The 24607-nt window shown below is 41.6% G+C and overlaps 1 protein-coding gene across 2 annotated transcripts in view; it reads right to left on the bottom strand.

The window, feature by feature from the left end:
* The window catches only part of LOC143319931 (glycine receptor subunit beta-like), a 143592-nt gene that overhangs the window by 10139 nt on the left and 108846 nt on the right, over positions 1–24607 (bottom strand). For both annotated transcript variants that reach the window (XM_076729214.1, XM_076729215.1), the window contains 4 exons: positions 23383–23465; positions 21077–21214; positions 8461–8613; positions 244–392 (listed from right to left, as the gene is read on the bottom strand). In XM_076729214.1, coding sequence (XP_076585329.1) covers positions 244–392; positions 8461–8613; positions 21077–21214; positions 23383–23465 — 523 coding nt within the window. The remainder of the gene's footprint in view (positions 1–243; positions 393–8460; positions 8614–21076; positions 21215–23382; positions 23466–24607) is intronic.

Genomic DNA, 24607 nt, shown 5'->3' with positions numbered 1-24607 from the left:
TGAACAAATTCTTAGACTGAAACAGATGTAACTACATCAACCAATCTTGACCTCTTAATGCTGAGTGAACATGAAAGAGAACATGAAACACTGGATGAATCCAAGATGACTTTGACACCAATGTTGCTTTCACCATGAGTGCAGACTCTGTGGCCAGGGTGGATCTATTCCAATGATGAGTATGTAAATGTACAGTGGTGCGTGAGTGTGTGTGTGTGTGTGTGTGTTTGTTTAACAACTGACCTGCACCACAGCATATTCCACCAGTGACGAAAATCCAAAAAGTAGGCAGGCAATGAGCCATATATCAATTGCCTTTACGTAGGAAACCTTTGGTAGCTCTGATGCCAAGGACATACTCTCGCTGGACAAAGAGAGTACTGATAAAATTCCTAGAAACACACAAATGTTAATACACACGTTACCACATGTGAATGATTATTTTCAGATAAGCAAGATCTGTTTTCACCTAAATAGAAAGACAAAAAAGTGGTTGGTTGCAATGATGAGTGTGATGATGTCACCATGCAAGTTACCATTAATAGATTGTGGGACAGCATGGGAGGAAGGGTGATTTAATGAATGAAGTTTAGTAACTAAGTTCAGGAACAAGACCACGCCTCAAACACACCCTATTTCTGCACCATGGTATTTAAGCACTCCAGATCCATTCATTTACCCTTCGACTTGTTTTCTGCACGGTCTTGTTCTCCGCAAATCCAACGCCGCAAACAAATCGGCCACCCCCCAAAATTCCCATGTAGCCAGCCCGTCGCCCGCCACAAGCTCCAGGGGAAGACCTTGTCTCTGTCGTCCAAGAAACACCATCCCTGCCATTCGAGTGACAGGCAAAAGTTCCGCCATACGTAGGTATCTAGACAACACCCCTACCGCTCCCAAGCGTCAAGCACATCCAAGTGGACAGTAGCTCGTCTGAAACACACTCTCAGCCAGCGAAACATCCACTTCCACAACTCCGACAGGAAAACAAAACTCTTCAAACTGCAACTCGCGCAAACTACCTCTCCTTCTTCCTGGGCATCCCAAGCACTTCCAGGTTCCCAGTGCCGCGCCGAAGCCAACTACAATGACGTCACAGCACATCGCACGTATGCCAAAGAAACTCAGCCTTCCTCATCAGTCCTTCCACATGGCCAGGTCAACACTACTCAAGCTCAACCTGATTTCTGAGCTCTCTTATCCTCTCCCCCTTTTCACCCAAACTTCACAATCAACCCGATCACACACATTCCTTCATCCCAGCATCCTTTCTTCTTCCCGTGTCTCAACCTTTCCTATTACATCTTCATCAGCCACAACAGCTCCTCATACCGTATTACCAGCCAGCTCTGTCACTCCATCCACCTTCCCAACAGCGACTAACAATGCTGTTATTAGCCAAACATTTCATTTTGTTTCCTCCATTTCTCTTTTTCCCCTACCCCATAAACCCCATGTTTTCAGTATTTCTCATCATTCATTTAATGCACCTTTTCCTCCCACAGCTCCGCAAGTAGCAAATCCTAGCACCCTCCCCGCTTACCTCCCTCTACCTAACAGTTTCTCCCTAGCCACCGCTCTACCTCCAGTATCATCACATTCACTCACTCGATCAAAATGAAATCTTTCACCATACAGGCGCATATCAGCGGTATGAACTTGCACCTTGCCCCACCTTATCCCATTCCCACATCAGCGTGTCTATCAGAGGCCTCCACAAGACCAAACTGCACTCTAATCCTAAATGTTTGCCTCTCACCTTCAACCTTCAGGCCTGTTGCATAGGTACCCTGTGCTCAGATAATCTGTCTTCATTCTTAGACAAGGTACTAGAAAACATATTCTTACTTGCTATCCTCAGCTTTGTACACTGTTCTGAATTCACCACCACTAATCTAGACTACCAACCACAATGGCATGCAGCCATCTCTGATATTTCCATCCTCTTGTCCAAATTTTTGTCTTCCACCTCAAATACAGTAAGACCAACCAGTCTGGTCTGCCTCAACCCATTCACGTCTTACGATTAAATTCATTTCTAAGTCTATACGAACCTGTACGCGACTATGTAGCCTTAAGACTAGCCAATCAAGCTTCACCCCAAGATCATTCATTTATTTCAGAAATGGGCCACGTAGCCACACACTACTGGTTTTGCCATCACTTCCACCAAATCTTATTCCGACCCAGAATTCAACCCAAACCGTACTCAGGTCACTCGACTGGCATTGGTACCGCCTCTACTGCTTCCCAGCAGGGAATTCCCGATCACATCATAAAATTCTCCGCCGTTGATCTTCACCTTCATACCTTGCATATATCTGTAACAATCCGAAACATCAGAAACGCCCATGTGCAGCTCTCATCTCGAAGGTCCTTGGGGCTTAACTAGAACCCAAGGACATCAGAAGAGACATCTACCCTACCCTGAATCTCTACCTTCCCCGGTTTCCTCTCGTCACCAAACCAGCAGCCAACACCAACCTAACATGGCACCCCATTCATCCAAGACCCTGTTAAGATCTGCTAAACCTGTCTGTTCCTACTGTTTTCATTTCCCCTTTTCCCTCATGTTATCTGGTTGTTTGTCTGTTCCCCTGTCTGTCTAGCCGGATGTGTCCCTGCACCCAGCTGGCTCCGCCCTGTTAGCAGTGCACCTGGCGTGCATCAGCATGATTAGGGCACAGGATGAAAGGAAGGCTGCCTTTGTTACCTGGTGCCAGATTGCTCTTCATTCGTGGCTTTCTTGTTCGTTTCCTTGTATGTCAGCGTCATTTTTCAATCAGGTGGCTTTATTGTTAATGTTGGATTTCTTTTGTTTAGACGGTCACTTAATGTGTGCTTTTCGTTTCAGTGCCTACCTACCTTGTCAGCGTTTATTTCTTGCCTCAACCTGTGTTACAGAGCTCCATTTGTTCATCATTTTGTTTCCACTCAGTTTGAGTGTGTTTTGGTAAACAAATGAAATTTATTTTAACAATAATGAATGAACAAAAAGCACACTCAAAAGGAGTGGAAAACAAATATCTGAACATTTAAATAAAGTTGCCCGGAAAACCATATGCTTTCATCACTGCCCACAGATAATCTCTGGAGCTGTAATTGCTTGGGCTCTATTTTCGTCCTCGCTGCTGGCGCACCCCGCGCAGTGGTATTTTCGTGCAGCGCAGGCAGGTGCGCAGCGCACTTGGTATTTTGGTAAACCAAGGCGCACAGAGGTATGCCAGGATGGGCATTGCGGTGCAGCAGGGGGAGGTGTCAGCAGGATCAGCCCAGCGGATTTGGATTTTCGGTCCATTTCGGTCCAAGCTTGCGGCGTAAAATTGTGCTGAAAGCTTGCCACCCCAGACCTGGTCAATGCACGCCGCTGGGCAAGTGGATTTTCGTAAACCAGCAGAGTCGTGCATCCATTTCATTCCAAATACAAATGTTATCATTGTAATGCTTAACGTTGTCTACAAAGATGGAGTACATCACTGCTTTGAGGAGGATGAGGAGGAGGCCGAGGATTTACCATCGAAGGACCTCATATTTAGACATGAGTGAGCAGGAGTGCAGGTGGGCCACGAGAATAACGCCCTCAACACTGTAGGCTATGCAATTTTCTTTAATCATCTAAGAGAGAGAGAGAGAAATCAGAGGGACAATCCCCTTTATTTGTCACACACTATGTCTACTCTTTTGCATGTCACAGGAACAAATTACATCTGCCAAGGGAGGTCGTAAGGTGGTAGCGCGCATTGTGGCCTCCGATGCGCTCCCTGGCTGCGCTCTCCCGGTCGCGGCGAGGGTGATAGCGGCTCTGACCTTCTTTGCCACCGGGTCTTTTCAACATACCGTGGCCTTGGCGGTGGGGATCAGTCAGTCCGCTGTCTGCTCGGCTATACATGCAGTTTCCTCCAGTGTAGTCTGACATGCAAATGAACACATCATTTTCCCTGCAACACCTGAGAGCCAGCTGGAAACTAAGCGAGAGTTCTTGTTGAAATTTGGATTCCCTGGGGTCCTGGGAGCAATCGACTGCAAGCCCACATTTATGTGAACCGAAGGGGGGTCCATTCCATCAATATCCAGGTGATCTGTGACTCAAATTGCCTGGTGACAAACGTGTATGCCAATTTCCCTGGGTCGGCACATGACTCGTTCATCCTGGTGAATTCTAGCATCCCTACAGTCTTTCCAGGGGGACACCCTGGATGAGGGGATGGCTCAGTCATCCTCGAAACTTGCCATGCGCCTCGCCAGCAGCGTTTTTAAAGGTGAGGTGAGGAGCTGGTGTGATTGGTGAAGATTGGACTCGGCAGTGTCAAACCCACTCCATGCCTTCTCCCCTCCCTCTTTCCGAGTTGTGCCGCTGGGTGGGACTGAGATGAGAAGGGGGGTAGTTGTGCCTGCGGTGCAGTGCACGAAAATTACAAAGTCTGCGCCGCCACGCCCCATCGGTGAAGCGCACCTGACTTTGCGGCGCGCCCCCGCTGCGCCGGTGGTGGAAACAAAAATAGAGCCCTTTGTGTAAATGTGCCTAGAGTTTTAACTGACTGTTTTGAGGTTGAAAGAGGAGTAAGGCAGGGCTGCCCTCTGAGTGCTACTCTTTATGTGATAAATGTGCATATATATGCAATAAATATATACAATAAATCCTTTAATTAAAAGAATTAACACCGATAGTCGGATCTCAGGCACATGTGTTGGGCACTCGCACAGAATGGCAGCCACTGCTGTTGCAGAAGATATCTCTCTCATAATAAAAAATGAAGCTGAAATGGATACTTTAATCAGTCATTTAAATTCATATAAGCCAGCATCTGGTGCAAAATTAAACCATGACAAAACAGACTAAACAAACTTGAAACTAAATATCCAGATCAAATAAGAGATTAAAATACTTGGTCTGACCATCTGCAACACTGAAATCAATGAAAGAAAAGGAGAAAAATTTGTGTGGAAGTGCAGAAATGGGGAAATAAAAGCATACATTACAGATGAATAATGAATATTGTCAAAACTCTCATTTGTCTAACCAATTTTTCTGGCAAACATCTTCCCCCAGATAACAAAATGATAAATAAGCTAAATAAACAGTTCATCAGTTTAATTTGAGGAACCACTAGAGAAGTCACCAAAAGAGAATTACTATATAAAAGCAAAGAACACGAGGGTTTGGGTGCCATGGATATAGGTATGATTGAAAATAGCTTTTATGAAAAATGTATCTGCTGCCATCTCCAGAAATGCTTTCTTGGTTGGAGATCACTCCATGTGAAGTGAGGACAAGAGGAGAGGGACAGCCAGACATGGTCTTAATTCTAAATTACTGTATGGGGATTATATCACTCAATATCAACATCTGCAGTTAGACTGGTGTGGTACCAGGTAAATTGATTTTTAAACAGATAAAGGACTTTACATATGGCAGGTTAACTAAACACAAAAACTTATCGGAAATTGAAATTCCTGACGTCATTAAAACAGAATAAAAATAAAAACTTCTCAGAAAGCATTAGAGATGTGTCTCTGTAACAGACTTCCTATTCAGGTGGTCTGGTTCATAATGCAAGGCCATGGACTGGTCTTTGATTTGAAATACAACACTGTCATTTATGGACTGCTGAAAGAAAAGATCCATTCCAGCCAAAAAGAACTGTGCTAACTGTCTGTACTAAACTGTGGAAAATCAGATGTGCAATGGTCATCCAACAGACTGTAATTGACAGTGGCATGATGATCAAACAGGTGCTTACTGACCTCAGACAGAGGAAAACTGAAAAACAGAATCTGCCTTGCACGTACCTCTGATCTGAGAGACAATCATATGGTCAAAAAGGAGCTCTCAGGATTAAATGACTGAATACTGAACATCTAACACTTCTAACTCTTTCAATTTATTTTCTATTGTATTATATTTTCTGTGTTTTTTTTCCTGCTTTTTGCCTTTTTGTAATCATATTGAATAAATTGATCAAGTTTTGCAAGGGAAAAAAGACAAAAGAAACACGTTGGGTGGTGCCTGCTCAGGCCAGTGAGAGCTGACCACTGGGTAGACTGGGCTTCTTGGGTGTGTCTCAGAGGCTAAATAGCAGTGCTGCGACAGTGGATGGAATGAGAAAAGTATTTTTTATTTATTTTTTTTAAACTTTAAAGCATGTAAACATTTTCTAATAGACACCCAAAATAAAAGTATGAACCTGACAATGAGTCCAATATCAGACCTTTAAAGTGTCATGTCTGGCTGATACTCCACCCATGGTTATACCTTTAATTATCGTTAACTAGGTAAAATGAGATAACGTCCCATAGCCATAATTACACTGACAGCCAGCGATCAAATTCTATGGAACAGACAACCAGGGAAGCATCGATTGAGACGAACCATATTTCAACTGTTAACATTTGAGCTTGGAAACTCCTTTCAGCACTGCATCCTGAACAGACAACTCAGACGCATACTGCCCGTATACTTTTTATTCATCCAGGTTATGGTACTTCTAAGTGCTTTCCAAAGGCAACTGGACTTGCTTGAGATTCTAGAGGACGTTTCTTTATTAGGCATCTTAACAGCCATTCACACCTTGACTCATGTGATCCTAACGACTCATGATAGCTTGCTGGGTCAATGATCCTACAAGAGGACAAATGCCCAGGACTCTCAACCGGTTGGTTAGAACTCAAGAAACCTCTTGGATGAGGCTTCTAGAAATTCAAGCAAGTCCAGTTGCCTTTGGAAAGCACTTGTCTGTATTCTCCATCCATCCATCCATTTCCACCCGCTTTATCCGGGGCCGGGTCGCGGGGGCAGCAGTCTCAGCAGGGACGCCCAAACTTCCCTCTCCCCGGACACTTCCTCCAGCTCATCCGGGGGGACCCCGAAGCGTTCCCAGGCCACCCGAGCGACATAGTCACTCCAGCGTGTCCTGGGTCTTCCCCGGGGCCTCCTCCCGGTGGGGCATGCCTGGAACACCTCCCTAAGGAGGCGTCCAGGGGGCATCCGGTAGAGATGCCCAAGCCACCTCAGCTGACTCCTCTCGATGTGGAGGAGCAGCGACTCTACTCTGAGCTCCTCCCGGGTGACAGAGCTCCTCACCCTATCTCTAAGGGAGTGCCTCGCCACCCTGCGGAGGAAACTCATTTCAGCCGCTTGTATCCGGGACCTCGTTCTTTCGGTCATGACCCAAAGTTCATGACCATAGGTGAGGGTAGGAATGTAGATTGACCGGTAAATCGAGAGCTTCGCCTTTCGGCTCAGCTCCTTCTTCACCACGATGGACCGATACAGCGACCGCATTACTGCTGCCGCTGCACTGATCCGCCTGTCAATCTCATGCTCCATTCTTCCCTCACTCGTGAACAAGATCCCAAGATACTTAAACTCCTCCACTTGAGGCAGGATCTCTCCCCCAACCCGGAGGGAGCAAGCCACCTTTTTCTGGTCAAGAACCATGGCCTCGGACTTGGAGGTGCTGACTCTCATCCCAGCTGCTTCACACTCGGCTGCAAACCGCCCCAGTGCACGCTGAAGGTCCTGGCTCGATGGAGCCAACAAGACAACATCATCCGCAAAAAGCAGAGACGAAATCTGCCAGCTCCCGAACTGAACCCCCTCCTTTCCCTGGCTGCGCCTAGAAATTCTGTCGATAAAAATAATGAACAGAACCAGTGACAAAGGGCAGCCCTGGCGGAGTCCAACATGCACCGGGAACAGGTCCGACTTACTGCCAGCAATGCGGACCAAGCTCCTGTATTCTGTGTCATTACTAAGTGACCAAGTATAAAAACAGTGTTATGCAAATTACTGAAAATTGGTAAACTTATTAATGTTTATAAAAGTAATTAGTTACTGTTACTAGTAAGTTTTTGACCTAGGAGATCCCTCATGGGGTTAGATTCTCAGTAGAATCTTTGGAAAAACAATACTTCAAGAAATAACTTCGTTTCCTCTGGAGATCAGAGGAAATGTCAAAAAGTGTATCTATCCTAATAGGAGCTTCCTCTGTTGCCTCTGTGTGGGGTCTATCCAGTGCAGGTGTAGGCACCGATACTTCTAGGTTTAGACATCAAAACTATTTGATTGTGTGTAGATATCAAAACCACTTGGTTAGGTTTCGGAAAAAATCATTCGCTTTTGGTTTCACGTGGGACACAAATCCTCTCTGGGTGAGAGTCTTGTGTTTCTTTGACCCAACAATCCACCCCACCTTTGTCCATTTGCAGACTTTCTAGCTCTTTATAATTTGCCACCTTACTCTGAGCATCTAATAATTCCGCAGATGGGTTAACATTTCTAGTTTCAAGGATCTAGTTGAAAGCTCAGTGTGTCTCATACAGACACGAAAGGGTACCTTGCATGTCTGTATGAGACACACTGAGCTTTCAACTAGATCCTTGAAAGGATACCTTGTGTGTCTGTATGAGACGCTAAGGATCACAGGGAATGAGACCAGGCTTGTAAAATGTGGTACTCACCCAATGGCACCCTTGCAGCTGAAGCATCGGGGTTGATCCAGAATGATAACCAGGACAATACAACAATCAATAGAGTTGGAGCATAAACCCCCATCATGTAGAAACCAACCTGGCGCCGCAATGTAAAAATCACTTCTACACAGGTGTAGTATCCTAGGAAAAGACAGAGATTGAGTAATTTTGGATTACTCAAAAATATCCTGGCAACATAAACAGTATAAAAATTAAAAAAAAGTACAGAAGATGCATATTTAGTTTCCTGACAGCCTAGCTTGCCAATGTACTTCTTTTTTGTAATTAAATGTTTTTCATTTTGATGATGGTATTACAGTTGCAAGTGTATAAAACAATTTAAGTAATTTCTCAATCCTTGTCCCCCACCCCCCATCACACATGAGATGTATGAAAAACAAAAAAAGAAAAACAAAATAAAACAAACAAAAAACACTACAGTGACATTGAAATAAATATCAATCACTGGAAATAAGTAAAATAAAGGTACTATAGGATACAAGTGAAATCACCATTCAACAGCCACAAAATTTGTATTATGTAAGTAGCAGATTTTTCACTTATCCACTTTTGTAGGGTAGTGGGATTGGCTCTATTAATCCTGGCAGATGAGACAGATCTCTCCTCAGCAGCTGAGTTTGTTGGCATCCGCTACCTCAACCTGCTGCCCCAGCATACAACAGCAAACAAGACTGGCCATTGGAGACTCCTAAAACATCCTCAGCATTGTCAAGCAGATGTTTGAGGACTCAACATCCTCGAAAAGTTGAGACAGCTCTGGACCTTCTTGTAGAGGGCTTCAGTGTTCTTAACCCAGTCCCGTTTGTTGTCAGTGTACACTCCCAGGTACTTGTAGTCCTTCACAAAGTTCACATAGGGGTCATCACTCCTCAGATTTGCATATTTTAATACTGCATTATTCTACAACCACTATTATTATTATCAATATTATTAGGGCCACGGGGCAAGCCACGAGCACTATTGTTATCCTGCGTGTTTTTTCTTATTAGGGCCACGGGGCAAAGCCCCGAGCACTATTGTTATCCTGCATGTTTTTTCTTCTTCTTATTATTATTAGGGCCACGGGGCAAGCCTCGAGCACTACTGCCTACAGCAAAGCAGTAGCTCTGAACACTCTTGTTCTTCTGCGCGTTTCTTCTTCTTACTTATTATTATTATTAGTGATACAGTGCTGAGCTCTGAACACAGCAGGGGTAAAGCCCTGAACACTCTTGTTCTTCTGCGCGTTTCTTCTTATTATTATTCATCTTCCGTACAAATTTCGATTCACTACTAGTCAAAAACGATAGCTAGCACCCAGGCACATGATACATCAAAACGTGCGGCTTGATCGGACTCGGTGTGCTATTATTTTTCTCTACAGAATACGAAAATTTCCCATTCAAAGTAAATGGGACGAGGCGAAAAAGTGAAAAACATTCCACCTTTTTCAAAGGACTACTGCTCTGGCATACCTTCACCTAGAGACGCCATTCCAACTTTAAAACATAGACACAAGTCTTGTCTATTAGTGTATTAAGCCACGTTTTGATAACTTATGTAGTTTTTGAGTAATCCCTCATCAATGACCATGAGCGTTTTTGGAGAAATTCTCAGATTTCAATGGGTGTGTATTGCGTGGACAGTTAGAGGCTAGAGTGGGTGACATCATCGCTAGAGTGGGAGAGAGCCGAAAAAAACGCCTAGATTTTTGCTTTTTCCACGCTCCTCCCGGCCACAGTTTACACTCTACAGGCATGATTTTTTCCACAGTTGTAGACAAACTTGTCCTCTCTCTCACAATGTGCTGGAAAAATCTGTGGGACTTACAGAATTTGAATTAGCAGCCTCTAAGCGCGGCCACGTCTGTCTCTGCTCCCCATGCACTCCAATACAAAGATTTTCAGAGAAAAGCAGAAAGGAGCTCTGTTTTCAACTCGCGACTATGTCAACAATATTTGCTGTAGAAACACAAAATTACACCAAATCGTTCAGGAAGTCGTCAAGGCACTCACGGTGTCTTTGTTTTTCTGATAGGAGCTACCGTTCTCTTAGGAGAAGCCAAAATGTGAGAGGAGTGCAAAGGCAGAAAATCGCTCGTTTTCTCCGCGTTTCTGTCTGCCCCTGTCTGTCTGCCCCTGTCGTCAATGGCAACCAGCTCAAGTTGCCGTGACAACCACTGAGCCTCAGTGCTCAGAGTGGCAGAGAGCCTTTTTTTAACTCCAGATTTGTTGTCTTTCCACACTCCTCCCAGCCACAATTTACGCTCTAGACGCATGATTTTTTCCACAGTTGTAGACAAACTTGTCCTCTCTCACACAATGTGCTGGAAAAATGTGTGAGACTTACAGAATTTGAATTAGCAGCCTCTAAACCCGGCCACGTCTCTCTCTGTCTCTTTTTCTCTCTCTGAGTGCATGTGTGCCTGAGTGCTGAGAGGGGGCGTGTGTGTGCGTGAGCAGCTGTGTCTCATAGAGCATGATTGGGAGGGGCTCTCAAGTTGCCATGGCAACCTCTGAGGCTCAGTACCTCTGTGAGCACTTCTCTCTCATGCTCCCTCACACACAGAGAGACATAATGGGCATATAATCAGGGTTCTAAATTAACTTTTTTGATCACCAGCCAATGTGGCTGGTGACCTTCTAAAGTTACCAGCCAATCAGAATTTCCACTAGCCAAATTTTTTCCTGGTGAAAATAAGAGAGATTATGAGTGCCACTGAATGCATTTGATCATTTTATTTACATTGTTGGCATGAAAAATGCACAGAAAGTACAACACATGAAACAAAATATACAAAGAAAGTGTAAACATTTAATTTATACAAACAAAAAATGCTGTCAGATTTATTATTTTATAAGACATTTTTCCAGTATTTAGTATCATTACATTCCTAATAAAATGTATTTTTCCTTTCAACTTAAAGTGTTTCTGCCTTCCTTCTTTAATAAGAAATATATATAAGTAACAGCCATGACTTAAGCACTTGCAAAAAACTGCATTGGTAATAAATTGAATTATGTATGTACAACTAGAAAACACAAATAGTGCAGCAGTCAGTAGTGCAGACTCCTTCGACTCTCCTGATGACTTCGGGCACTCTCATGGTCCTTTACTGCCTCGACTTTAAAATTATTAGTCCCCACCACAAAATTATTCGTCTTGTTTTTTTCTTTCGTGTACATGCGGCAATCCTTACAAAACATGACGGCATTTTCGTGATCAAACACAAGCCATTCACGACCTGTCAGCCATTTAGCGTTAAACTGTCTTTTCTTCGTTTCGCACGCTTTGTCGACATTCTCATCCCCTGCCTCCTTCCTCTTCTCGCCCCCAGACGTCTGTCCCAGCCACGCATTTAGTTTAACTTTACTTTTTACTTTTAGCTAGCTCAGTCTCCTTTTTTACAGTTTATACGCCGCCGTTCATTCTTCTTCTTCTTCTTTGTGTTTGCGTTTCCGTGGTTTCTCGCGCCGGTTGCACTACAAACTGTAGCGTGCCTTCGCACAGCCAATGGGCGTCTTGTACGTCATCACGTAGCATTACGACAGTGTTCATGGGAAATGTAGGACGGACTGTCCGTGGGACAAATGACCAAGAACTGTAGAGCGGCTCTGACTGACATGATTGCCTAATGCATTACCGGCCAAATTGGCTAGTAAGTTTTTATTTACACCCGCCAATATGAATTTTAACCCGCATTTGGCGGGTTGGCGGGTGTTAATTTAGAACCCTGCATATAATGTAATGTATATGTACGCGGTCGGGCAGTAGACCCCGTGGCCCTTTCAAAATTTCCCGCAGGGAAATTGTCTGGTTATTCTTCCTCTTCTGTGTCAAATTTCGATTCGCTACTCCTCCTACAGTTTTGGGAGCACCCACTCAAATGTTATATCAAAACGAGCGTCTCGATCGGGATCGCTATGCTATTATTTTTCTCTATAGAATACGTTGCGAAAAACGCGTATTCGTTTCCCATAAGAAATGAATGGGAGGAGGTCAAAAAACGAAAAAAATTTTCCACTTTTTCTACTGGTTACTGCTCCGGCATACTTTCACCTAGAGACTCCATTTAAACTCTAAATTGCAGACACAAGTCTTGTCTATTAGTGTATTAAGCCACATTTTGATAGCTCATGTAGTTTTTCAGTAATCCCTCATCAATGACCATGAGCGTTTTTGGAGAAATTCTCAGATTTCAATGGGTGTGTATTGCGTGGACAGTTAGAGGCTAGAGTGGGAGAGAGCCGATTAAAAACGTCTAGATTTTTGCTCTTTCCACGCTCCTCCCGGCCACAGTTTACACTCTACAGGCATGATTTTTTTCCACAGTTGTAGACAAACTTGTCCTCTCTCACACAATGTCCTCAAAAAATCTGTGAGTCTTACAGAATTTGAATTAGCAGCCTCTAAGCGCGGCCACATCTGTCTCAGCTCCCCATGCACTCCAATACAAAGATTTTCTGAGAGAAGCAGAAAGGAGCTCTGTTTTCAACTCGCGACTGTGTCCACAATATTTGCTGTAGAAACACAAAATTACACCAAATCGTTCAGGAAGTCGTCAAGGCGCTCACGGTGTCTTTGTTTTTCTGATAGGAGCTACCGTTCTCTCAGGAGAAGCCAAAATGTGAGAGGAGTGCAGAGGCAGAAAATCGCTCGTTTTCTCCGCGTTTCTGTCTGCCCCTGTCTGTCTGCCCCTATTGTCATGGGCAACCAGCTCAAGTTGCCGTGACAACCACTGAGCCTCAGTGGCAGAGAGCCTAAAAAAAACTCCAGATTTTCTGTCTTTCCACGCTCCTCCCGGCCACAGTTTACACACTACAGGCATGATTTTTTCCACATTTGTAGACAAACTTGTCCTCTCTCTCACAATGTGCTGGAAAAACGTGTGAGACTTACAGAATTTGAATTAGCAGCCTCTAAGCCCAGCCACATCTGTCTCTGTCTCTTTTTCTCTCTCTGAGTGCATGTGTGCCTGAGTGCTTAGAGTGGGCGTGTGTGTGCGTGCGCAGCTGTGTCTCATAGAGCATGATTGGGAGGGCCTCTGAAGTTGCTGTGGCAACCTCTGAGGCTCAGTACCTCTGTGAGCACTTCTCTCTCATGCTCCCTCACACACAGAGAGGCATAATGGGCATATAATGTAATGTATATGTACGCGGTCGGGCAGTAGACCCCGTGGCCCTTTCAAAATTTCCCGCAGGGAAATTGTCTAGTATATTTTTCTACTGTTTAATAGTCCAAAAAAAAAAATTGTATTTTATTTTCCTTTTTTTTTCCTTTCAGAAACTGAGCCATCCCTTCTGAAGACAATAGTATTTTTATAATTTACACTGTACTCATATATAGTTGATTTATCTTACCCTTTTTTTTTGTCTTTTTTTGGGGTTCTTTTTCTATGTCTCTCTTTCAACTCCATTCCCCCAATTTCCTATGACAAATGTCAGTTTGTCGTTTTCTGAAGTGGCCAAAGTGGTGCCTAAAATGACACAAAGACTGTGGCCGTATTGCACAGCGCCACAGCCATTGCACCGCACAAGCGGTAGTGTAGCTTGCTGCCTCTGACGAATAAAGTTATATAGTGGTGCTCATGCACAGACACGTATGTTTACAGCGAGCAATGAGCTGCTTTCACCGAAGTGAAATCTTTTGTCATGCTACTGTAGTCAGTGACTGTGAGACGTTGGAAGTTTTATAGTGTGCATGATTATTATCTTTGAGCTAACTGTGGTAGTAAGCTCTCAAATCAGCGGTGTATTTGATATCCTTCTGTTAACTTTGAGGAAAACCTGAGATGAAGAGGGGATGGAGGGAGGGGGATTGGAGACGAACTGGACAATTTTGAGCATGTCAGTTCCCAGTTAAATATGATTAAAAGGTCCCCTTATACTCCTACTAAACTAGACACATTTTAAGTCCTTCTGTTCTACTACCTAATGGACTTAAAAGGAACTATTTTGTCTTTGTCATAGACCATTAAATTTTGCTCTCAGAGTGCACCAGAATGATCCATTTGACTTCAGACCCCCAACTATATTCCCTCAAAATTTCAATTTAGTTAACTGATAGCATTATGGATAGCCTTGTTGTTCACAGTAATTGTAATCAAAGTGGACCAATAGCTGGTAAATAGGTTCAGATTATGGAACAATATACATTAAAAGGTAACTGTTTAACAGCTTTTTCTTGGTTGCCATTTTTTCCCTTTGTTTATAGGATATGCTGCTGTGTGTTTTGTTTGATGGGGAGCAGAAGTGTGTTAGGCTGTCTGACCTAACATTCGAGGCTTTCATGAAAGAAGGTTAGTTAGTACATCAGAATAAAATAATATCACAACTTTTTACTCGGTTAGTAAACCTAATTCATCTTAAAACCATTCCTTCTGAACTACCTAAGTCGCTAATTGTTTCTGTTGTGCCTTAAAATGGATGGGAATGGCCTATTGACATAGATTCATCTCAACAGCATTTTGTGAGGACATGACACTTACTCTACTTAGTTGACGTTTTGATTCTGAAGGGAAGGGAATTGTCTTCCCAGTTTTGCTTCAATCTATATCCTATCCTCTTTCTTTTCCTTTTCTTCAGCGTGCCTAAAATATAACATACCAGAAGGCAGGCAGCCAGATTTGAAGGTGTTTGACCAATCCCACACAGAAGTTGATGGAGAAGAAGAAATAGAGGAGTCATCTGGAACCTTCTGAGTCATGTTGAGCAAAGAAGAACTTGGTAATCACTGACCATTCACCTATGTGTTCATACACTGAACAAAAATATAAATGCAACACTTTTGTTTTTGCTCCCATTTTTCATGAGCTCAACTCAAAGATCTAAAATATTTTCTATATACACAAAAAAACATTTCTCTGGGTGGGTCAGAAAACCAGTCAGTATCTGGTGTGACCACCATTTGCCTCACGCAGTGTAACACATCTCCTTTGCATAGAGTTGATCAGGTTGTTGATTGTGGCCTGTGGAATGTTGGTCCACTCCTTTTCAATGGCTGTGCGAAGTTGCTGGATATTGGCGGGACCTGGAACATGCTGTCGTATACGCCAATCCAGAGCATCCCAAACATGCTCAATGGGTGACATGTCTGGTGAGTATGCTGGCCATGCAAGAACTGGGATGTTTTCAGTTTCCAGGAATTGTGTACAGATCCTTGCAATATGGGGCCATGCATTATCATGCTGCAACATGAGGTAATAGGTCGTGGATGAATGGCACAACAATGGGCCTCAGAATCTCGTCACAGTATCTCTGTGCATTCAAAATGGCATCACTAAAATGCACCTGTATTCGTTGTCCATAACATACGCCTGCCCATACCATAACCCCACCGCCACCATGGGCCACTCGATCCACAAGGTTGACATCAGCAAACCACTCACCCACACAACGCCACACATGCTGTCTGCCATCTGCCCTGAACAGTGAAAATAGGAATTCATCCGTGAAGAGAACACCTCTCCAACATGCCAGACGCCATCGAATGTGAGCATTTGTCCACTCAAGTCTGTTACGATGACGAACTGCAGTCAGGTCGAGACCCTGATGAGGACGACAAGCATGTTGATGAGCTTTCCTGAGATGGTTTCTGACAGTTTGTACAGAAATTCTTTGGTTATGCAAATCGATTGTTGCAGCAACTGTCCGGGTGGCTGGTCTCAGATGATCTTGGAGGTGAACATGCTGGATGTGGAGGTCCTGGGCTGATGTGGTTACACATGGTCTGCGATTGTGAGGTTGGTTGGATGTACTGCCAAATTGTCTGAAACGTCTTGGAGATGGCTTATGGTAGAGAAATGAACATTCAATTCACGGGCAACAGCTCTGGTGGACATTCCTGCAGTCAGCATGCCATTTGCATGGTCCCTCAAAACTTGCGGCATCTGTGGCATTGTGCTGTGTGATAAAACTGAACATTTTAGAGTGGCCTTTTATTGTGGCCAGCCTAAGGCACACCTGTGCAATAATCATGCTGTCTAATCAGCATCTTGATATGCCACACCTGTGAGGTGGGATGGATTATCTCAGCAAAGGAGTAGTGCTCACTAACACAGATTTAGACAGATTTGTGAACAATATTTGAGAAAAATGTTTTTTGTGTATATAGAAAATGTTTTAGATCTTTGAGTTGAACTCATGAAAAATGGGAGCAAAAGCAAAAGTATAGCATTTATATTTTTGTTCAGTGTATTAAAATTAAAGGTTGGGACATGAGAAATAACAGTTCCATTTAAAATGTGTCTGTTTTTTTCATATTATTTATACATAGATGCCTCTCTATCATCATCATCATGCTCAGCAGCATCTGAAGAAACTGTCATTCTGAACTTCACTGTGACCCTCCTGAAGAAGCAGCTGCTGTCGAAGAAAGTCAACTTAAAAGGCCATGCCACATTAACTTTGAGGTGAAAGTGGTGAGCAGTGGATATTGTTAAGTCTAATCTTGATATTGTCCCATTTGATGGGGAATGTTTTTATGTTATCGTTTTCCAGTTGTACATTTGGTTTAAAAATTTCTGACTGCACATTTTGTCTCCAGTCAAGTTGATTGAAAAAATCCTTGCAACAAAGCCTGGTGGTGGAAAAAATCATGCAGGTGTAGCAGAACTGACCTGTAACGGACCTTCTTCCCCCCTTCTTGCATTCCTTCAGGTGAAATGGAGTCATAAAACATCCCAACTTTTTAGAGTTATTAACTATTTGGACTGTTTACAGGGAGGTGTGATTTCGGAGAGAGACAGGACATCTGACTTAGAAACACCTCTTCCACATTCTTTGAGGGGAGCAGAAGATACAACCAGTTCAACTTCAAAGGATACCTTTCACCAAGGATGTTTCTCATGGAGATGCTAATTCTTTCTTGATAGCCCCATGGGAGACAAGGACAATAAAACTGTCTGGATGAACAAGTGCCAGGTCTCAGAGGAACCTATAAAATCAGATAATGCTGATGGGTTGTAAATTAGACACTCCTGACGAAAACTGTTTTGTATGTCTGTGTGCCTCTTTTCCCATCACACCAGGATAATGAAATCTATATGTTTGATTTAAATTTGGATGTTCTTACAGTATTAAACCCATCATCTGTATGATATCAATGCCTTTCCGGTGTTTTTAGAATAAAATGACAAAACTGTGATTTTAATTCTAACAGGTTTGTCTGAGTTCTACCATGGAACCATACTGCCATCTAGAGGTTCGTAGCGGTTAGGTTGTATATGCTTGACATGAGACAGTTATTAGTATTAACGATAATAGTGCTAATCATTTCGGCAAATATAATCTGCCCCGCTAATTCGGGTTAGACAATGTCTCGTCTGCAACTGACACTGTAGAACTCCAGCTCCTGAAACATCCCTATCCAACATCAGCCCTCCACTGTGGTTTGCTTGATTCTTCCGGCAGAGCTGATCGGAGCCACGGACAAAAGCCTGGAGTCCTTCATGTCAGTTTGGAGCAGACTTCGACAGGAGCGTTGCTGACAAAGTAGGCATGCTTAAACGGGTTTGAAGAGAGTTGCTTAAATTCTCTCAACCATTCATTCAAGAAATTAACATTACATTTGCGTCCCCATTTTTCCCTTAAAACTACTTATCATTACATCAGCATTACAAGAAATGCTAAATAAAATCCCTCTGAGCTGAGGAAGGTTGGTGCCCTGTATTTCATTAACGAATGCAACATTATATAGAGGTTTTAATAAACTGATTCCCCTACACAGGAGTATGCAAAAACAAAAATCACTGAAAGATGCCACCAGAAGACAGATGATTGACATTGTCACTGCTGAAATGACACAAACACATGGGTAAGAATCAGGCATGTAAGCTATAGAAAAATTGTTAGTATTTGGATTGTTGTTAAATGTGTCCAGTTGAGTGATTGGAATCACTGAATTCATACATTAGGACATCCCCCTCAAAAGTGTCAGTGTTGTATATGCAGGGGATAGTTGCTCTCTTTACATATCTGGAAGACCCATATTCACAGCATGTATATGTAAGTAAAAAGGTCCTTACTACGTTAATCACATACTTGCCTTTTGTTGATATTATGGTCAGTGATGTAGCTCAAGAGTTGAATTGACTCTGTTTTTACTGTGCACATAGTGTTCATCAGTAATGAGAATCAAACCACAACTATGAGACAGTAAGGGACACTGCCAACTCGACCACCAGAATTATACATTGCTGGACTGCTTCTTCAAGTCCCAAAGAGTCATCATTTACCACAGACCAGAAACACTAGAACCCCCCAGGAGAGGAGGTCTTAGGTTGTGTGTGGTATCAACTTGACATGACATGTGACAGCTGTGTGGAAAACTACATCACTGATATAACAAGGACCCTCAATAATGGACTGAATGAACACCGGAAACAGACAGTGGGCTGTGTCCTGAGCCCACTGCTGTTCATCCTGATGACACATGACTGACCATGACTATATATATACACCACACCATAACCACTGACAACACTGACTGGAAAGAGTTAAAAATCATCAACCAGTTCCTGATTCATAATAGAAGGAACCTGTCACTTGTTACCCCACTCATTTATGCTTTCTAATAGTTTTTGCACAACAATGAAGCTCCATGACACCGAATAACAAGATACAGGATATCAGGCTTTGGATATGCAGACAATACTTCAGCAGGACTGCTGGCTTTGGTCTTTTCATGGGCTTTGTTAGTCGTAAGAAAAATAAAGAATATCACCAGACATGAAGGACTTGTTACTCTTTCAACAGCTTGGGTTACTTTAAGCCAGCTTCAAAATAAGTGAAAAATCCAAGCTTCAAATTCTGTCAAATCCCAAACAGTCAGATCAAGCCAACTCACTTAAATGTACGATGCACAAGTTCCAATTCTACAGTGTGATTGTGATAAATTTATTTGTTCCTCTCTCTTCCTCTCCCTCTCCATCTGTACATTAATGTCCCATTAACATGTTACTAACTTGGCTTCATCCCTGGAGTCCTTGTGCTTTCTTGCCTTACAAGTTTCCATGGATCATGGATGTGCCTGGATTGTGGATCATGTTTGTGCCAACTGCCATGTGGTCCTGCTTGATACCCACTGCTACTGTTACTATTATCAGTGAAATTTCTATTATTATTATTATTATATAAATATTTGTAATCATGCACATTCATCAACAGCTGCATTGTCAGATTGCATGCCAGTTCCTGAACTTGGTCTGCGACGGTGTTTCTTCACAAACAGACATTTTGAAAAGTCTGTATCAGGTCAGGGCATACCTGTTCACAAAGCTTTAGCATGCACCGCTTCTGTATTTGGTGTCAAAATGCTGACATAAATTGCACTCCTTCATCACTGACACTGCCTTGTAATACAGAGGACATACTGGTTTTTCTCCTTGATGCACAAGTAGTTGCTTTCCCATCTTTCATTAAATTGCCTTCCCTCTGCATCAATTTTTCTCTTCTTGGACATTTTGGGATTATTTGCAGATCTTTTTCAACTCCATCACTTGTTAGAAAACTGCTTTAGTTAAACACCAATATGGAAACACTGCATTCCAGCGGCAGGATGCCGTCATTTCACAAAATCGACCTGCACTATGGGAGGTGTAGTTTATGGTTACTGTGCGCTGCAAAGCAGCATAGACTTTTATTTTCAAACAATCATATAACTTTTAAACCAAATCCGGATTGCTGGCCTTGAGTTTGACACATGTGCTGTAGAGCAGTGCTTCCCAACCACTGTGCCGCGGCACATAAGTGTGCCGTGAGAAATCAGCAGGTGTGCCGTGGATGATACAATTTCACCTGATTGATGCTCTAAGGCTTAGAGCACCAATCAGGTGAAATCTTACCATGTGTCTTTCTTCAATCTTTGTGTTTAACTAAACAGGCCCAGGTTTCACACTGAGTAAGTAAATTGAGTAAATTGAGACTAGATTTTGATTATATTTCAATAAATATACTATTTGTGACATTTTTGCTTGGTGGTGTGCCTTGTGATTTTTCTAATGTAAAACATGTGATGTGGCTTAAAAAGGTTGGGATATACTGCTGTAGAGGATGGAGCCTGTACAATATAGAATAACCATAGATCTCCCCTTACCTACCCAATAAGCCAGCAGCAATCAGCATGGTGTAAAACACACTCATGAACTATTTGAGTATAGTGTCATTTGAAATAATTAAAGCCATTTGTATTTTTTTTTTTTTTTTTTGAAATACAGCACTATAATCACATTCATAAAGGGCTGACAGTTTTGCATGCAACTTTGATAAATCATAATGCAAACATGTAACATTTTTACCTTCCAGTATTGTAACAAAAAATGTTTAATATTATGGTATCAAGTTTATGTATGGGAAATGTGTCATATTAAAATGGATATTATTGACTGCATATTATTCACTATGGTTGATAACATTAAAAAGCTATTATATTAACAAGTAACAAAGTATCTTATTATAAATATACATTTTATATTACACTGTATAAAATATCATAGATGTGTTTATTTTGTAGTAGTAGTTGTAACTTGGCTATTTGCTATATTCATGTGTAAGGTAGTGGCAGTGTTAACGCTTTAATTCTAATTATATAATTAATAATTACTAACCTGTTCCTTGGTAGTACTTTGTGCAGTTTCCATATTTTATGTCCTCTTGTTTGATGTCGAACTGAGGGAGAGCAATCTCATCCATCTGAACTGGGTCAGACTGCCACATGAACACAAGATCACTGGTGGTATAGCCAACTAAAACATAAAAATGAAAATATTGATATATTATTTATGATATATTAATGATGATTGTTTTGTGATTTCTGATAGATTTTTTTAATCAGTTTTTGTTTTGTCTTTTTCGCAGCCTTTTCTTTTTTCTGCATCACTACATACTCGTATACTTTGCATGAAATATTGCATTCAACAGAAAAATATTTTCATTCTATTACTGTATATTCATTAAAAATCTGATTTGATACAGAAAAAAGTCATTCAATTGGATGAATGACTTTATTCAAATTGATTGAGGATTTGTTTTTTATTAATTTTTTTGTTAGGATGAAAAAAAAAAACAAAAAACTGCCAACCAGTAGAGGCCTTTAGGATTGAAGATGTTATATTAGAACAAATGTTTTATCAGGAAGGAACTGCAGTGCACATCTTTGTTAGGCTTCACAATAGAAAGAATACACACAACACAGTTTTGGCAAGACACACCAACACAGCTGTTTTGCCTCAGTTTTTCCACTCTCATCTACAGAGCTTTTTCACTGTACACTACCTTCCCAGAACCAGCAGACTGACAAATTTAGTGCCAAGTTGGTGGACATAGTGAAGAATTTAGCAGCTTAAGAGCCGGATTTTTCTCTCAGTTGTTAGTGGAAACCAAAATATAGTTAAAAGGAGAATGAATATTGGACATTTTGTCAGGTGTACACAAACACCACTCCAAATAAAAGATAATATTGCTCTCTGTCTACTGATTGTGTAAATATTCAAGTGTTTGTTGACATGCCAACTTTTCAAGATAATAATGTGTCGACGTTGTGTTCCAAGAGTGGCCAAAAAAAGAAATTAATGCTGCTAAAATCAACACATTCTGCAACACCATGGCCATATTAACCTGCTTGTGATGCCTATCATGAAAATGAGCTGCTGCTGGGTCCCATTTAACCCCCCATTACTTCCACTCTTTGTTTACTATATAGTTCTGTCTATGCTGGATGCTGCCTACTCCCCCAGATTCAATTTGGTTAGACACGTGAACTTAGGGATATGCAACATCAAACACAAAACTGAAATAATGAACATTAGTAGCTCACACAAAAAAACTGGAAATAGTGTTGGCTTTTTGTTCACTTTTACTTTGGTTAAAACTGTTTCAATAAGAGCCATGATCTGGCTATTTAACAATTACTAACACAACAAAATACATTTTAAAAATCAAAAATTTGAAGCAGAGGTCCAAAAATAATACTGATATCCTCTCTTTCTATCGTTTTTTAAATTTTATTCTAAAACATTATGACACAGAAAGCAAGATAAAAATGATCTGACTACAGTTCATTTCTCACACTCATTCATCTTCAAAATCTTTTTTTACTCTAATATGCTGACACTCCTTTCTAGTGTCACCGATTCTCACACCCGCTTTGCAGCATTCATGCAAGGTACAAAGTGCCAGCAAAGTGGCAGAATGACATTAGTCGCTATTGTAAGTCCTGCATACTGTCCTGTTTTTAAGATAAATGTACTGTTCATGAGACAAAATCTCATTCTCAGAGAAACACTGAAGTGCAGATGATTTATTGGAAGATGACTGTAAAAAGCCATTATCTCTTCTGTCTGACAGGGAAGTTAACTTCACTGTTTACATAATTTCTGCTAAAGTAATCAAATGGATTTACACTGGCTTGTAGAATGTTAACAGTTAACTGTAATACTTGTCAAAAGCTGTTTCATTGGCTGTAATTATTCAACACTGTGTGTTGAATGATGCTGGAGTTGAACAGTCTGACAGCTGCTGGAATGAAGGACCTGCGGTAGCATTCCTTCTTGCACAGTAGACGCAATAGTCTGCTGCTGAGGGAGCTGCTTAAGGCCCTCCTCATCTCATGCAGGGGCTGATAGAGGTTGTCCAGCACATCCAACAATGGCTGTATCATTGGAGAACTTCTGGAAATGACAGCTGTTAGTGTTGTTTCTGAAGTCCTATGTGTACAGGGTGAACAGGAAAGGAGAGAGCACTGTACCCTGATGAGCCACCATCCAGGGTTTGTTATTTGGGAAACACCATACCATGTTTTGGTTAAAGCTCGTAATAAGCAGGTGCCTAGCCACGATTGTATGAATATGTGTGTGTGTGTGTGTGTGTGTGTGTGTGTGTGTGTGTGTGTGTGTGTGTGTGAGTGTATACTCACAGCTCTCCAGCTGCATCTTACACAGCTGTGTGTCCATTGGGAAGAGTGTAAGATCTAAGGGACAAGACAGTGTCACCGATAGCCTGCATACAGAAATACATATATACAAGGTTTATGAGGGGACAGAACAAAGCAACCCCATTTAAAAATATTACTTTTTGAATTTAAAATGCATCGCTTGTCTACTCTATTAACAATCCTTCCTTTATATATTCTATATTCCAGTTTAGAACCCCAGGTCCGTCTAAGCACTCTGATAGAAGAAGATATAGAGGGACACAAAGATATATCAAAATAAAAAATTGTGAAAAGTATTACTTCTTATGTGTAATCTCCAGGTCATTCAACAGAAAATCTTAATGTTTCCAATTCTGAACAAATCTTCTCAACACTACTGCAGTTTGGTTTGTAGGCACAAAGCAAACAGCCTGTAGCACTAAGTGGTTCTGGGAGGCTTTACTTAGGCATGCTGAGCTAAATGATAATGTCGGAATGCTGACATACTCACAATGACAATACTTGAATGCTAATGCTAAGCAGGTTAAATGTTTATCAATATTTTCCATCTCCAGATAGTGTGTTTTGATGCTAATTAGTGCTAAACACAAAGTGCAGCTGAGGCAGATGGGAATGTCATTCATTTTGCAAGTATTTATCCTGGACAGTTTGAATTTTTGACTGGATGAAGGCACTATATTAAAAGTTTAAGAGAATCTGCGTGCCAAACTTCAAGCAATCCATGTAATGGTTGTAAAGATATTCCAGTCTGGACTGAGGTGGTTGATACCAGTGGTTGAGTGCAAAAGCAGAGGCTCTGTTGTTGGTGGTCCAGGTCAAAAAGCACTATACTTCAGTGTGATAGAAATATAATTTAAAAGTCACAGAAAAGTCATTACGACTTTTACTTTTTGTGGTTAATTCAAACTATATTTGACATATACTTTTAAAAAAGTTTACTTCTAAATCAATCTCATTAAGTTCTACTTAAATGTATTAAAAACTAATATACCAATTCTACACTACTTAAAGCAGTATTTAAAAATACTTAAGTGTACTTTATTGTAAGCGCATTATAGATTGTACACAAGTGTACTTTTAAAAAAGTGCACTAAACTATAAATACTTTTGATAGTAATAAAGTATACTTATTTTGAAGTTTGAAGTAATTGTAGTGTAAGTGTGTTTTGAATGCCCATGAATCATGCTTTTCACTGGTGTACTTCAG

This window comes from Chaetodon auriga, chromosome 4 (genome assembly GCF_051107435.1).
Source record: "Chaetodon auriga isolate fChaAug3 chromosome 4, fChaAug3.hap1, whole genome shotgun sequence".
Taxonomy (NCBI): Eukaryota; Metazoa; Chordata; class Actinopteri; order Chaetodontiformes; family Chaetodontidae; genus Chaetodon; species Chaetodon auriga.
The sequence above is the reverse complement of the archived record's forward strand: the minus strand, read 5'-3'. Positions and strand labels throughout refer to the sequence as shown.